The following is a 17,346-nucleotide window of genomic DNA, read 5'->3' on the forward strand; positions in this document are numbered from 1 at the left end:
TTATTTGTCAGTCTTATTTATTCATTATTAAGGCACACAAATACATCTGCATCAGAGTGCTGACAGTAAAACACAAGTACCAGTGGCATGTCAGTTCCCGGCAGTAGTGTTGTTGAGAAATCACACTTCCATCACTTTCTAGGGGGAATAAACAGTGCATCATTGCATGCGAATAAGAAAATACATAATGCATAAAAAGCTTTAACAGGATTCTTTCAAAAGCTGCATGTGAATTAATGTGGTTTTATTTATCCAATTTCACTCCCAGAATGCATGTAAGACAATATATCTTTCACATCTAAGCTCCTTTAAAGGTTTAAAAGCATAATGGCAAAAAGTGGGCATCACCTTAGAGTGAAAACAAGAACTTATAGAAAAATCTTTTCATATATTTGAAATTTCTGGACAGCAGAGCAAAAATAAATAGCAAGACTTTGTACTTTGTAAAATACAGAGGCATATGGTAAGTTAATACTACTTCTTTCTTGGGTATTTCCACGGTAAATAAGAAACCTCACAGTCCTCTTTGGTAACAGAGCATACCTGTAGTCTGAAAACAACACCAACACACAAAAATCAAAGGGCTCATACAACACACAACCAAATCCTTTGTCACATTTCATAGAAACGTTTGTAACAGTGCTAAAGCTTTTGTGCACAAATGTAAGGTCACTTCAGCTTCACACGATGTGTTCAGTCTACGTAGGAAACTATTAAAACAGAAACTCTATAATCTGTGTAGCTTCATCTGCAGTGTAAACATGGGAAGACAAAAAGGCACCATTCAAAGGTAATTATCCTCTGTAAATACTGTTCATGATCACGGCTGGTCGGGTCACTATGGACTGGATGTCGTACACAGGAAACTATTCCTGCTCACAGAAACAAGTGATGGTTATTGAAATGGTAACAGGCAGCTAGAAATGTCTTCATTATATGGGAGGGACATCTTAGAAATCAGTCTTACATACACATCAGGTAAAAATTAATAGTTATTTCCCTGTTTCACGTTTAATTTGAGCAAATTGAATTTCAGTCTTTGAGTTCCTCTGGTATTTTCAATTGATCACACACTCAGTGGCAGTTCTGGCATTTGGGATGACACTTCTGATTGTTGACGTTGCACCGACAGCCTCCGCTTGTGTCTCCGGGGCCCTTCAAGCAAAAACACGAGTTTTAGGATAATAACTTAAGACGAAAACTTTGTTCTGGAGGCAGAAGGTTAAGTCGTTTTACCTTCGGCCCCCAGCGAGGCCCCCTGGTTACCCAACAAATCTCAATGTGGCAGACAGTGCAGCGCAGCCAGTCGCATCCGTCCCTCTTCTGCACGATGATGCCGCACTGAGGACAGTACATGGCCTCGCCTGACTGCACGAGGGTCTGTTTGGAGGAACACAGGAAGCAAGCAAGGTCAGGATGAGCACTTTGAAGTCTCACTCCCGTCATCATTTGATCTATTTTAAAACTGTCCCCTGTGGACTTTTAATTATGATTATGCTGTTTTTTTAAAAAAAAAAACAAACAAACAAAATAAAACTGTGTTGTTTTCTAGGAAATGTTTTCTGCAGAATGGCAGGTGTAAGTACAGCTTAAAATGACATACTTTTGTTGTGAAATGTGAGAAAACTGGTGGTTTGATTTTTATTTGCTTGGAGTGTACAGTGAATTCGGGCTGTGAAGCTGGGAGAAAGAGCTGCAAAAACAATACTTTGGACTCAAAGAGACTTTTCTTGACGAGTGGAAACAAGGTATTTGTTATGCTTGTTTTTGCGTTATTTTGTATTGTTATAATTATCCTTAAATGTATATAATGTTTCGTGATAGTGTTCACAGCGTAATGAGAGCGAAGGCATGCCTTGTAACCCACAAGAAGTGTGATGACCTGCAGAAGTGGAAATAAACGCCCCTTGTAAACCGCCTTGTGTTGTCATGAGAAGAGTCACAGCAGGGGCCTGTTTCAGAAAGGAGGTTAAGTGTAAACTCTGAGTGCGTTAACCCTGAAATCAGGGAAACCCTGGGTTTTCTGTTTCAGAATGGGAGGTTTGTTAAACCAGAGAAAGCAGAGTAATTCAAACCTGTTTCTGAAAGAGAGGTAACTTATACTCGGAGTCAGTGTCCATGGTTACTAATGCTGTGAACCTAACCTGGTCGGGAGCAGGTTTTATCCTCTAAACTCAAGGTTTCTGCCGGTCCCCTCCCCTTTTTAAAGACGAAGCGGTATTTTTCGCTTTAACCTTCATTGTCCAAATTTCCGTCACACAGACAGAGACGGTCTAAGTGACAAGAATGGCTTGTTCTTTTTTGGAGGACCCAATAGACGAGGAGGCTGCATTAATTCGTAGAGAATTATATTTACCTCGTACGAGGATTTTGAGAAGACTCAATATTTTGTCACTTCCCCATACATTTTTGTTTGAGCGTTACCGTTTTTCGTTGCAGTCAATTACATATACAAAATGAAAACAACATTAGGTCTTGCTATGTAGATGTTTCATATGTCAAATATTGTCAACAAAGCCTACATCCATGACATGCTCACATTTGACCTGATTGAATTATGTTTTTATACATCATTTTTAGCTGCTGCCATGTTCTTTTAATTCCTGTAGGATTGCAACTACATGAAAATGAAATCTGGGACATTGAATTAGATTAATGTAACAATTACTTTTTGGAAACACAATTTGCTAGTACTGCTTACTTTCTTAATCCCAAATAAACCTATACCACTTGACCAATACAAGGGTAGTGTTGCAGTGTGTGTGTGCTGAGCGGGGTGCGAGTGCAGGTGCAGATGGGGGGGGTGTGAGCACGGAGCGGAGGTGTGTGCGTGGTATATATTGTGTGTTCGGAGGACGGAGCACTTAGTTAAATAAAGAGAAGGTGTCATTCCCAGAATAACTGTTTTGGAGTCATTCTTTATCCGCTCTGGAGGTTGAGGGTTTCCGACGGGAAGTGAACCCCGAAGGAGAATTCCCTTCGGCCCTGAAGGAAATCTCCCCTGCGCCTCTGACCACGGTCGGTCGGAAAGACGAGAGAAAAGAAAGGAGAAGTCTTCGCGCAGCGAAAGGTTCAACAGTAGACAAAAGTTCACTTTTAAAAACACAATTGCATGTATTAATATTAAACTGACCAACGTTTGCAAGAGGGGGAGGTTAACAAAAAAGTCCTCTAAACATTATCAACGTTAAATGCATCTTCCCCCCAGATTGGTTCTGTACACTATGCAGCATTTCATGCATTTACACCAGGAAAAACACTTCAAAAGTACACCTAAATATCGCCATTTTTTATTTCACTCCTTACGCTATTTAAAAAGTTATTACAGTCAATATTTTATAACAATGATTTTAATGCAAACTTGCGCATTAACTTGAGCAGCTATGTTTTCCACGCTAACTGTCTCTGTTTTGCAGATGCAGCGGTGTTGCTTTTCTTCCGGAATATGTGCTCATATTCACTGTAACTCTGCCGCAGCACGTCAAGTTCAGCTGGCGAAAAATACGCAGACCTCTTTTTTTTCACGGTTGCCATGGTGACTCGTGATATCTGCGCTCCATTGATAATGGCTTCTTATAGTCGCGGTGCGCACGCTTAACTCTGAATCAGTCCACTCAGAGTTGATTGACCTAACTCGGATCAGCTTCTCTGAAACAGAAAACTCAGAGTTGTTAATCTCCCGATTGACCAACTCAGAGTTCAAGTTTAACCTCAGAGTTGGTTGAACCTCCTTTCTGAAACAGGCCCCAGGTGTTTCTTTGAAAATCCCTTATGAGTTGTGGGAGGGACTGTTGGCATAGAGTAGGTCCTCCCCTACTTCCCATTATCCATCTGTTTACTCTTTATCCTGCTAGCTTACAGCCCTTCACACTCCCAACCGAACACTACCGATGCAACATAACTGGAGAGCAATACTGAAGCAAATTCAGCTGTACAGCTTGAAACAAAATGCCAACTCGGACGAGGAAAAAAAAGATGTTTGCCTATTTGTCTGCAAGTGGATGCATCAAAATGGAGCGGCGCACAAGAGGACCTGGTTGCAGACAACATGGCACCCTGGCATCATTAGCCAGAACCGGAAGTTCACGTCTTTACGTCTTTATGCCGTTATCACTAGAGTGATATCGGCGCACAGCTCACCATCAGCAGATGCGTTGTTCTCCTAGCAGCAGAGTCATTTATAGCCCGAACTGCAAGGTCATCCTGGTATTGTTTACAGTTCATTCCTTCATGGATAGCCTGTCGAAGGAAAAAGATAAGACTCAAAAGACAATTCAGACAGAAAACCACAAACGCATCAAAGCACAAAATATGAACAGTCCAGGTACTGCTTGTGTGTCTTATTGCACAAAAATACATGTTTACATGCAGAATAGACACGTGGGAGCTTGGGTGTTTGTGTCAGACCTTGCAAATGAGGCAGTTGTGTTTCCTGCAGACTGGGCAGTGGAAGACATTGACGGTGTCTTCGTACACGCACCACCCCAGACAGTCTGGAGTAGCACAGTGATAGCTGCCCTCGCAGCGGGACTCTGCCATAGAAAGCCCTCTCTGCAGCCAGCGCTCGTACTCCTCTGCCGACACCAGCTGCGAAGAGGAGGAAGAGGATGACAGGAAGGGTGACACGTGAAGGTTCTTAAGCTGATTTCTAAACTACTCACAGCTTTGATCTCCCTCTCCTGCAGAACGCCGTCGCAGGAGTACGCGTCGTCTCTGTAGGGACAGGACACCTCGGGCTCCTCGCTCAACATGATGACAGAGCGTAGACATTCTCTGAATACAAACACAAAAAAAAAAAAAAAAAAAAAAAAAAAAAAATCAGATTTTTTTTAAAACCAGAAGAAAAAAAAAAAAAAAAAGAAAAAAAAATTCTGTCCAACCTCACCTGCAAAAACAATGGAGACACTCCCGCAGCAGGACACCCTGCCCTGATGGTAAGTCCATGTAGCAAATCCTACAATCCACCGGGTCCGGGTTGGGCACCAAGTCCTGACCGTCCATCATAACCAGGCGAGCAAAGTTTTCCCTTCGCTCCTTTTCTCTCGCCTACAGTAGAGGAGTGTTGTTTGGAGTAGGAATGAGATTAAAAACACTATTTAAAAAAATGTAATTTTATGATTGTATATGGTTTATGACACACAGACATTGTTTAGATTCACACATGCAAACACTTACAGAGGGAAAAAAAGTTTATTTTTATCAGTTTCTCAGAGTTTATACAGTTGCAGTGCAAAACAGCTGATACATTCAATTTAGGGGCAACTTTTGTTGCTCGCAAATTCACAAGAGAAAAAAAAATGATGTAAAAAATCCACAGTGTTTAATATCCATCTAGATGATCATAATATCTATAACAAAAAATATAAACATACTGTGGAATCCTGAAGGAAAAAAAAACAACTGTCTTTAATCTGGCTCCTTTCATCTCTGATAATGTCAGCTAAAATAGTGCAGCTTCACTTCCCAAGAGAGCAATGTTAGCTTATGGACAGACAAGCTCTTTCAAATACATTCCACTTCAGCACTGCCGTGACAGAAGAGTATGTCTGGGTCTCAAACATGTGGACTGTCATGATGGTTTGTGAAGCGGATTGTTTGGTGTCGGCTGTGAGGTGTGCGCATGTTCAGTAGTTCTGGTCCAGGTTTAACAACAGTGAGTTGTTTTCAGATCCAGCACTCCTCAGCCTCTCTCTTCTCCCTTTCTCCTTCAACAAAAACAGAGACAGAAGAGAAGAGAGTCAACCGGAGAGTCTGTCACTTCCAATCCCACCACCCTAAAGTGGCCTGGACCAGCCATGTCATTTCCCGACTCAATGAAAATCCTTCTGAATGCCAAAAAGCGTGTAGGGTGATACGGATCAGGCTCCAGGTGGGTGGTGTGCTCAGTGAGTGGTGCGAGTGAAGGTTTCATACCTGCTGGTACTGTCGGATGGACTCCTTTTCCTGCTGAATCCGTCTGAGCTCCAGAGCGTCGGGCTGGTATCCCCCGGGAACAATGTAGCTCTCGGGACGGTTTGTGCTGCAGATCTCACAGCCCGGACGTGTTGGCTTATTAATGTATGTGCAAGAGGGGCAGGACCAACCCTGAAACACAACCTACTGTTAATCTTTAAGGTTTGCTGATAATTCAGCTTCGTTAAACCACTCAAAGAGAATGTTGCTCATTTAGGAATTCTTAGTTCTAAATCTAAAACTGCTCCGTGGGTTACCTGAGAGGAAGATGTGCTGGGGCTTAATCCGTCTTTGAGTGGAGGAATTTCCAGGTTGATGAAGTCCCTAATCTCGCTGACCTTCGGTCGTTCTGACTCTCCTGAAGAAGAAGATCTGTATGAATTTATCTCTGATTTGATTGTGAATGCCTACAATACGAAAAATAATATAACTTTAAAAGTGTTTGTGTTAGGACCCAGTCAAGCTTAAAGAACCACTGGTATAAAAAATGTGTTTTAGCTTGTTTTCGTAGCATTTTCTCATGATGGAGGACATACACAGAAGAATTTAGGATTAAAACTGCATTTCTGAGTATTTCTTAATTCAAAATGTGATGAATCGGGAGCAGATGAAAACATGTCATTGGAAAAAGCTCTCAGTTGCAAAGTCTCCTTGCTCCGCTCTATTCTTGCAGACAAATATCTCCATGTACGTCTTAGTTTTCCTCGTCTGAGCTGGCATCTGGCTCAAAACTGTACAGCTGGATAGCTTCAATATTGCTCGCCCTTTTTTTTGCATTGTTAATGTTAGCTTGGGGTTGAGAGGGACTGTAAGCTAGCATGAGAGAGTGTAAACAAAGGGATAATGGGATATCAGAGGAGGATTACTTCCTCAACAACAGTCACACAACTCAGACACAAATTTCTAATGAACTACTGCAGCTTTGCAGAAACTATGTCCTGGAAACAAGTTTTTGATTTTGACAAAAAAACAGCTAAATCATAATTAAAAGACCACTGAGTATGCTTTTAAAATAGATCACAAGATGACTGGAGAGACATCAATATTGGACCTCACATGGTTAACATGCGACATCTGACATGGCGTCATTATATGACAGAAACAGTCAGAATGCAATAAATGCAAAAGAAAAAAAAAACAGCCGGTTCATTCATTTGTTGAGCATGTTATAAGTTATCCACATGACCAAACTTTAACATCATTGCGGAAATAGCCAATGTGCGGGAGTCACTGTGTTGCTCTTTGACCTAAATTCCGCCAAGCTATAGTTTCATTTATTTAGCCTAAAGTTGCTTTCAAACCAGAGCAGATCAGTTTGTATCAAAAGTGTTCCCACATTATTGGAGGCGTTACGTACTGAAACAAACCCATGAAAATCCATGGAGTAGGATTCCAGATGTTTGAAGGCTGCATAACCCCTCACTACACGCGATCCACACTCTTCTCGGACACACGTGGAGATTTTCACACTTTTCTCTCTTGTTTAAACTCTCAAAGTTCAAACCTTGATAGAAAATTAAGTCCAGAAGGAAAACAAAGATCGGATCCCTGTCCCTGATTTATGAAAATGTGCAAACTGACAGCATTCAGTACAGCAGATTGATTGACAAGGCCAATAGCAAATCAGGACGCAGAACACAGTGCGCTGATAGAAAAAAAAAAGTGCAAAATTGGCCAAATTTGCAAAACAACAAGGGGTGACCGCGATATAGCAGTGTGTTCTGCATTTACCGGTACATTTAGTCATCAAGTATAGTCTTTCATTCAGTGCAATTTACAGTTTTCTTTTCCAAATAGAGAAAGTAGAAAATGCTGCTTGATCCTAATTTTAACTTCCCAACCCTTAACCCCTAGAATAAATAGGAGGTGTGGGAAAATGTAAAATCTCAGTTTTTAATCTTAATGCTGTGAGTTACGTTTTTGTAAAAGCCACGACATCAAACTGAAGTAATTTGCAACGATAAAACTGAAAAGCGTGGAAATGCTTCTAATTCATGAAACTTTCTGTCGACAGACTCCAAATGAACAGAACATATGATTTTTAGGGGGAACGTAACTCTTACCAGTCTTGCTGCTGCTGTGGAGTCTGGAAGGAAGCGTGGAGTACGCACCCCTGTCACACGATAGGAGGCCGTTTGTGGAGGACACAGGGAGCTGAGGGGTTTGAAACGACAGGGGAGGGCTGTGGAGCAGGGCGCTCTCCTGATCCTGCTGCAGGACTTGATGAGTCAGGCGAGCGTGATAAGCTGACAATAGGTACAAGAAGGCCGTGTCTCCGTCCTGTTGGACGCCATATGAAGCTAAAGACCGCTTGTCAGTGCACAAGCACTGGCCGATGATCCAGCGCTGAACCCGAGGGTGAAAGCCGTACTCCAGAAACATCTGGAAAAGATGGGGAACACGTCCAAATTTATATTTAAGAAAATCATCATACTGCACCTGGCTGAGAAAAAGATGTCTGAAATATACCTGCTGTTTTAATGATTCAGTAGTCATTTGAGGGAAGACCTTCACTGTGATGCAGCATGAAGACGTGGAATCTTCCACCACAACAACCAGGCTATTAACATTGAAAAGACTCATCAAAACATTGCATAACATTCCACAATGTCTAGAAAAAGTGTAAAATGACAAACACATCCCAACCTGATTTCTGCATCTCCGTATTTGTCAGCAGTGGGCAGGATCTTCAGCGAGACGTGCTGGCCGGCAAGTTGGGCGGCGAAGACTGAAGCGGACTTGATGTCACCTGCCTCGATGGCTCGAGTCAGCTCTATGCAAGCCTCCTCTGAAAATCAGATGCAAAATATGAAAAGAGGTGCTCAAAACTACAAAAAAAAAAGTTTTTTTAGTGGCATACCAGTTTGTTGCAGAGCCAAGGTGTTGTGTACATGACTGGTATCTGAAAAGTGCTGTGAGCCATTTTCCTGAGGTGCAGCTGAGTGGAGCACAGAAATGGGACATTTTTTTAGACAACTGACCATACTCGACTCAGTTTTTATCCATTTTATGTATTTATACATTTCAAAATAATCGTATCTGATCAGAGGGCTCCAGAAAGCCATCAAAAATAAAAACAGCCATAAAATAATAAAATCCATAAAAACAAATAGAAATGAAAAGAAGAACACGAGAAGGCTCTGTGAAACAACTGGGAACATCGGAACCTCAACGCTTTTGGAAGAGTATTAGTTCAGAAATCTAAGGATGTGGCTTCAAAATGTAGAAAAGCAATCAATAAAATCTTGATTCAGATACTGAAATAATCAGAAGGACAAACACTACTGTACTGTGATGACACCGTTATTATCATAAACAAGTTGCTGACCTCTGTGAGCTTCTTTAAGCGAAGACATCACGACGGTAGCCCACTCCTCAGCTTCCTGCTCACAGCGAAAGTTAAAGCGAATGCGGTCGTGCGGGGGAGCCGCCAGAACAAGCTCGTGGCACTTTGGTGACTTCACCTCATAGTTTACAGCCTTCAGATCAAACTCAGTGATGGTCTGGAAGATGAGGGAGAAACGCAGGAGAGCTGATCAGAAAAAGGAATAATGTGAACCAATATCACCAAGTAATTTACACAATGAAACACAGATTTACTAAAAAAACAAACATAGATTTTGAGAGAAACGTAAATACTGCAGATGAATCTGGAGACTCCTGCCGAGGACAGCGAGCACGCCTCGTGCAGAAACTGACTATTGAATAATTAAAGGCTAATGCATTCATTTATGTGCACTTTTGCTCACATCAAAGCATTTTTATGGCTCATCCTTGAAATTGTTTGGTTTCACAAAGTTCTTGTTACCACAAGAGACCAACCATTAACAGAACCACAAAAACTGGTGGAGCAAGTTTGACAGAAGACGAGAAGGTAATGATACCCCAGACCTGTTTCGTAACATTTTTTTTTATTAAAATAAAAAATGTGAAAACTTTTTTTAATGTTTTATACAAATTTGACATACCGGTAACTAAATGAACTCAAATTGAAACTTTGAAAGCAGATAAAAAATGGTATCAGATTAAGTTAGATATTGGGGGTCTTTCATCTTTAAATATATTTGTCTGACACATAGAGATAGCACGCATTCTCACTTGACATGACAAACATGTGTTGATGACGCAACCTGGGCTGCTAAAATAAGTGAGATTTTCAGTTCCCCCTTTATAAATGGAAGAATAGAAACTTGAAAGATCCCACTACCATTTTTCACACCACCACAAAACAGCTAAAGTTCAAATATCTGATGAAAAAAAAAGGAGATCAGAATTGGATTTCTTGTTTAGGTTAAATAATCTTTGTTCAGTTTAAAGAATAAGAAAAAAACTGCATTCCAATTAAAAAACAACAACTGTGAAACATGGAGGTAGTTTCATCATGATATGTTATTTCAAGGTTTCTGATGGAACAACACATTTACATTCCGTATTTCATTAAAATAGTTTAGGTTTATATTTGTGTGAGTTTTGTGGGTAAATCAAGACAGTTCTATCCCAGGAGCTGTCAGTGTTCCATCTCTACACCTGTGTTTGGGGGAACACACCTGGTCCAAGACATTGGCAGCAGTTGGGTCAGTGGTATTTGAAAGAGAACCAGGTTATTTGTCCTTTACTCTCACTCCAAGAGGATGGACTGATCAGATGTAAACAACGGGGGCTGCACTGTACTGTACTGTACTGTAGTGTTTTCCATCAGCTGTTTTGTTAACTTTGAACCACTTTTTAATACACACAGGTCAAAACAAGCAGCGGAGGTCCCACGCCCCTTCAGACTCACCACACTGCGGCCAGTCCCGCTGCTGCTCTGGAGCGACAGGCGGAATTCCCCGGATTTCCCCGGGTCCATGCCAAGCTGCAGGCGGAGTGACTCATCACCCGCTCCCGGAAGACACAGCGGCCGAATACCAGAATGGCACACCGACACCCGAACCGACATGAGGACGGTTTGGCAGCCGAGTTGTGACTGCGAGGCCTCATGGTGGTCGGGGAGGTCGGCGAACTGGTCCGGCGCGTGATCGAGGGCGCGAGCCCAGCCTCCGGAACTCAGCGACATCCTGCCGACAGACTCATGTAGAACACCAACCCGGCTGTTTACCTTCAGTTAGGCGCCCATGTTACGGTCTCGTCACATGCCATCCATTGTTTCTTATCTCGGCTTCACAGCTTTGACAACAGGAAGAAGTGCGCCGCGCCGCAACTGTGTGTCTGTGGATCCACTTCAAAAAGTAGAGGACCAACTGTAGATTTCACTTTTGTCCCCGTGCTGGCTTCGGTAAAACTCGGTTTCAGCCGTCGTCTTCGTGTTTTTCCGTCTCTCACGGGACCCCAACACGAAGGTTAGGTTGGTAGTTTGATAGTACAGCTGAGTTTGTTGTTGCTATTGAGTTCACTTCCTTTTGCACATGCGCTGTATGGACCAGTACCATTTACGAATACAGCTCCTTTAAATGACGTCACACGATAGGAAATTATTAGACTACTGTAAATGTCTTTTTTTCGTCAGAAACTAAATTTCTTTTAATTTCTTTGAAAATGCAAGTATTTGATTACAGTTTAGTAAATGTAACTTAAAATGTTTACATTTATTTTATGGACAAAAAAATGTGCTTTGATTCTGGCCACATGGAGGCAGCAGAGCACAACACACAATCCTTTCACAGAAGTATTTTCTCATTTTATCTATAAAAACAGATTGCATAGGAAAAACCTTTTTGTAAATTTTTTAAAATATATATAATCATTTTAGTCAGATCTATTGTCTGGTCATGTGAAAACACAAGGTTGCCTCTTTCAGAGTTATGACTTTAAAGCAGCTTCCAACACAGAAAAACTATTTTACATGCGGAGTTTCTCCAGGAGATTTTGTTGGATTTCTTTTCACAAACCTGCCTTTGTATGTGAACCAGTATAACCCTAATTACAGGAATGATAATTCACACAGAGCAAACACTCAGCAGACACTCAGAGATCACAAATGTTACCAATGCAGAGATAAAAAAAATTCAGCTGCAAAGTTTAAGAATGGAAACAAGGAGAACAGGTTGACATTCACACTCATCCATCTGCATGTTTTGAAAAATCCTATCAGGAAGCAGAATTCACACTATTATGAACTTTCTGAGCTCACTTTGTGCTTCAGATGCTGATGTACATGTGCCTCATCTTTCCTCCTCTTCAGTAGTGATTGGCTGAGAGGAAGAGTGTAGAAAAGCAGACGAAATGGTCATAGCTGCTGGATGGTCTGTGAAGGGGACTGAGGCTGAACCTCCTGTTGGCTGACAGTGACTCCTGGTATCTCTATTATTTGCATTTCTGGTGTGAGCATGAAATCTGATTTCTAACATTAAAGTTGATCAATGAGGATTATTTCAAACTGCTAACTCAGCTTTAAAACACACACACAAGGAGCTTTAAAAACACACACAAGGCATGTAAGGCCCATGTTTGAAAAGCAGGTCTAATGTTTGACTTCCAATCCTACAGAGAACATCTACAGCATCTCCCTGAGGCTAGAAAAGAACAGATATTCTTCAATCTGTGATCATCATTCTTTTAACTTTCCACTAAGACTATTTTATATTAAACATTTGCAATGCTATGAGTTTTCTTTATTTTGTGTGTAAGTGCAGCACTGACAGCTCCAAATTACATTTTTAGAGAGAAACCAGTTTCTCTTTTCATCTTAAGGCAAAAAAAAAAGATTTCCTGACAGTCTGAGAATGGGAGGATGAAACATTCCTGTTCATGTTTCAGCAGATACCTGAAGGCAGAGAACAGACAGGATTGTAGGAGTCTTCCAGGTGATCACAAAGCCGTTTGGAAGATGTAGATAAAAAACTTCAATGTGGGATTCTTTCTGCGTTTACAAGAACAGCTGTGTAATACTCTGATGTCCATCACTGGATTAAGACTCACAACTACTTGGCCTGTTCAGTGGTGTCAGAAAAACAGTACAGACCAAAGGTTTGGACACACACCTTCTCATTCAAATGAATGGGAAGGTGTGTCCAAACCTTTGGTCTGTACTGTAGCTATGTGCACACAAAGCTCAGAAACAGAAAACAGCAGGATGCTAAAACTTTGGGGAGAGAAAACTGTTGAATATGAGTGAAAAACAGTAATGAGAAAAGAAATCTGTGTAGGTTTTGGATAAGGAAGTCTTAATGATTCAAAGGGAAGCAGACAAAACCTCTGCAGTTCTGCAACCACCCTTAAAGAGTAAACCATTAAAATTAAGTGAGGAGGCCTGCATGACATATATCAGTATGTCTGTGCTTTGACTTGCTATAGTTAAAAGATAAACTGGCGATGTCACCCAGAAAACATTTGTAGTAACTGTCAAAGAGTCAATGAGAGGCATTAGTTTAAGCTTTTCAATGATTATAGAGCACAAACCTGATCTAGTCTACAAGCTGATTGGATGAATTTCTGACCAATCAGCATCAACCTTCATATCTGTGTCTGTGATTGGCTGGCTTTTGTGGCACATTATTTTGAGACCAGACACTAGAGAATTTCATCGAGTGAAAATTATTTTGATAGCATGTGTTTTTCAGGTTCAAGAGCGCCCTCAGCTCTGCTTTTTGCTGAAGGCAGTGTGAACATATGGAGTACATTCACCCTGGCTTCAGCAGCAAGCGGCCACTTCCAATGAAAAAACGTGTGTTTCTGGCTTCCATGGTCAAAACTCGTATATTCACACATAACTACACAAGTTTTTAGGACAGTTTTCGGACTCAATGTACAAAAAGCATGTCCATTGAACATGCGTTAAAAGTTAAACCAGGACGAACTTTTAATGACTCAGATTTGGTAGTGACAAATGGATGATGTCCCCTTTAATTCACAGAACCGTTTGAAAAATTGATCATGTGGAGAACTTAATATTTGCCAGATATTTATGACAGCAAGTCTTTCATAAATTGGAATAGATAAAAGCTGGTTTTTCCTGCTTTGATATTTCACACAAAGTGTGGGTGTTGAAAATGTGCTAGTGCAGTGTGAACACAAAAAGCTTGTGTGTGATCAAGAACCTGGCTTTTAGTATGTTCTTGAACACCCATCATATGCCTGGTGAGTCTTTAGCTTCAGGATTCAGTGGGTGATGTTGTCAGATAACTCCAATCCACAAACAGTAATTAATTAAATACTGCTTCTCTTAGATTAGAATGAACCCTAAGCCCCTAGCTCCAGAGGCTGATGTCTATTTCATTAGGCTACTGGGCCTTCCACAGTATCAGTAAATGCATTTTCTAAAGTATAACAGCAAATTTTGCGTTTTTTTTTCTACTCTTGTGTCTCTGCAATCACAACATATGGTTTGACATAAAATAATAAATATCCCTGCCTTAGCCATGAAAAATTATCAATTCAACAACAAAGCCTTGCTTAACAGTCATGTGCTTTTTAAAGGAACATGGTTGCCAAACCCACCCAGCCCACACTTACTACGCCCTGATTTGTGAGGCAATTAACAAAATATACTGTAGCAGAAAGGGCGAATGATTTAGACAACACACTGGCAGACGTTAATCATCCTGCAAGCAAGGTTTCTTCAATCAATACTGGATGCCTCCTCAGAGCTCTGCTGGCTCCCAAATGTATTATAGAAAAAACAAACTGAAGCCTTTTTTAAACAAAAACATGTTTCTTCTGTTTCTATAATCAACATATATAGGAACACATTTCCTTAGTTGCTTTTTTTCTCATGACACATTATGTTGTTTACATTTTTTTACTTGTTTCACATGAAAATTTTTTCTGATGTGGTTCCTGCATTGACGCCAACCAAATGCACACGTCCATGTTACAAAACCAACCAATCACAAGCTTTGTTTTTAAATAAGGCTAAATTTAATCACTTCTATGATTTATTAGCTGCTCAATGCATCGCCATCGCTCATCCTGAGGTACTTATCTTCTCATTATTGCAGCCAAGATCTGCGCCATATCTAACGTCAGCATGAGCTTACACGGATGTGAGGTAAGAAAAATACTCCTCGGGACAGACTTTATGTGCATGAAATCACATGATTTATATTGGACTAGAATCAAATAAGAGCAAGGGGATTGTAATTAGGGCTGCATGGTGGGGTAAGCGCTGTCCAGAAGAATCACTGGGTTCTTTCTTAGTAAAATCTATGTGTTCTCCCTGTGCATGCAAAGGTTTTCCCAGGGAACCAAGCTTCTCCATCAGTCCAAAAACATGTTTTATGAATTAATAACAGCTAAATATAAAGTTAATTGAAGAAGACTATGGAAAATAACTTCTAGAAGTTTCAAAAAGTTTCTTTGTCTGCCATCTTCATAGATGTGACTCTACAGTTGCATATGATTGGTATGACGTCATCTATGCCAGATTTGTAGCTGCAAAGAAAGATTTTGTATTCAAGATAGACAATGCTAATTTCAAATAAAAAAAGACAGAAAATGTGAATTAGTTTAAATAGTACTCTGGAAGAAGTAATAAATTTTTGAATTTCTTTTAAAAATCCAAAAGAAATGCTCACTAATGCTTAGGTGTTTCAAAGTGATCTGACTGGTTTATGAACAAATGCTATAATTCAAATTATTTTGTGAGAAAACATGTACTTTTTGGAGATTGTTTTTCTTCATAAGGCTCTTAAATAATAATGATTTAAATTGGATTCTGATGGTACAGGTTAAAGTGAACAGCTGCTCCCCCCTTAGCAGAAGGTTATCTCTTCTACCCCAATTTTTTAGTCAATATAAGTATCATTATTGACAAAGGTTAAGAATTCATCAATTGAACTTCTTCAGAAATAGCACCCTAGCTAAAAAAAAACCCGTCTGCTTTAATATTAATAACAGTAACAATAAAAAAACAGTTTGAAATATCTTTTTTTGATTATTTTTATTTGTAATGGCATTCCTCTCTGCTGTTCTCATTTGACCCTCTTCCAATGTCTTTTGCCATCCTCCCTCCAGTGGTCCCTGATTTCTTCCTTCACCAATATATCCCTTTAAATGTCTTCACACTGATTGGAAGCATTATAAGCTTTGAAAAAAATAAACAAAAGGAAAACATTTCAGGTATTAGTGATAGAGAGTAAAGGTTGTGACAGAAAACCTGTTCATGATGAACTGCTGTTGCAGTCAAGCTGATTGATGAAAGGTTTGTCACAAACGCCCACCACAGATCCAGGTCACCAGCTAAAAGCCCTTCTAGTTCTGGTGAGTCTTCCCCATATTTGGTAATTTAAAGATGTCTGCATGTCATTGGCTTCCTGATGGATTTCTCTGCTGCGTGACAGACATCAGGAAGACTTCAAACCCAATTCTGAAAGAACCAAGGGGCTCTAAAAAAAACAGGAGGAAGAGGAGGAGGAGGAGGAGGAAAAGATGGGCGATGCGTCCTTTGGTCTGGGTTCACAGTGAGTGACGCTCTTGACTCATCATCCAGCTACCTCATGAGCAGCACAGATAAATAAGCTGGAGCGCACCTGCTCTTCATTAACAACTTCAAACCTCCACCGACTGATCACGGCCCTGACCAAAGTTTGAGGTAAGTTTTTCACGTTACAATTTCCAACTGTTTATCAAATTCACTTTGGTAAATGCAACAGAAGTGTGTTTTCAAGTTTTATTTTCAGTTTAAATCTGTGTGATCTTTCCTATCTCATTTATATGGTTCAAATAGAACACATTAGAACTCATATTTGAAATCACTTCCTTATGAAGATGTGCATTAAAAGGTGTAAATGAGTCATTGTAATATATTTTTAAATTAATTTTCTATATTCTGTTTGAACTTTGCGCTTAGTTAGGGCACTTTTCATGTTCTGCCACTTTAAGGAGATATCTTTACCATAGTGTGCCAAATAATCTTTCATCTCATTAATGCTTTCATAAGATGTATTTAAGATGTATTGTTTCACTTTATTGTTTCAGTGTTCAGTATCCAGAGACAGTTGAGAAACAAGGCGGTGTGCTCCATCCCTCCCAGTGCCTTGACATCCTGCACAGCATGCTGCAAAGGAGAGTGGCTGATGTGCGCCTTTGCGCCCTTACACGTCGCTGGCTGCCCGCTGCGCTGGTGTTGCTCCTCCTCCTCTCCTCCAGCTTCAGCCGCGCTCACAGCACCACGGTGGAGCACGACTTCCACATCGTCCACAACGTCGACAACAGAAGTAAGAGCTATTCTCATTTCATTTGACTTTTTTCAGACCGCTGTTATTGTCGATCCAAGCTTTTCCTTAGAGTTGTGCCTTTTCTTATTAAGAATGTTTTCCTAGATGTTTAAATTTTCTAGTCATTCACTGCATATTCAAGAAGATTTTGATTTAAGAGTTTTTCTGATTTCTGAAGTTTGAAGGAAAGAGCTAATTTTTGTTTATTATAGAAAATAATACATTGAAGTTATAATGAAAT

At 40.4% G+C, this 17,346-nt stretch overlaps 1 protein-coding gene and 1 long non-coding RNA gene across 2 annotated transcripts; one reads left to right on the forward strand and one right to left on the reverse strand.

Annotated features, from left to right (window-relative positions):
- On the reverse strand, window positions 1-11,384 carry LOC101169745 (ranBP-type and C3HC4-type zinc finger-containing protein 1). Its single transcript, XM_011488852.3, has 14 exons — window positions 10,733-11,384; window positions 9,281-9,455; window positions 8,813-8,890; window positions 8,599-8,740; window positions 8,422-8,512; window positions 8,016-8,334; window positions 6,210-6,310; window positions 5,914-6,084; window positions 4,886-5,046; window positions 4,662-4,773; window positions 4,408-4,587; window positions 4,141-4,239; window positions 1,237-1,380; window positions 1-1,155 (listed from the first exon to the last, which is right to left on the reverse strand). Exons 1-14 carry the CDS (start codon window positions 11,006-11,008, stop codon window positions 1,075-1,077), a joined length of 2,130 nt encoding a protein of 709 aa, XP_011487154.1. The 5' UTR covers window positions 11,009-11,384; the 3' UTR covers window positions 1-1,074.
- On the forward strand, window positions 11,180-16,474 carry LOC110017282. The gene is made up of 4 exons (XR_002292641.2): window positions 11,180-11,291; window positions 14,889-14,938; window positions 15,904-16,149; window positions 16,230-16,474. It is a non-coding gene; the product is annotated as an uncharacterized LOC110017282 (long non-coding RNA).
- Window positions 16,475-17,346: the final 872 nt, after the last annotated feature.

The sequence above is a fragment of the Oryzias latipes genome, chromosome 20 (assembly GCF_002234675.1).
Source record: "Oryzias latipes chromosome 20, ASM223467v1".
NCBI classification, from domain to species: domain Eukaryota; kingdom Metazoa; phylum Chordata; class Actinopteri; order Beloniformes; family Adrianichthyidae; genus Oryzias; species Oryzias latipes.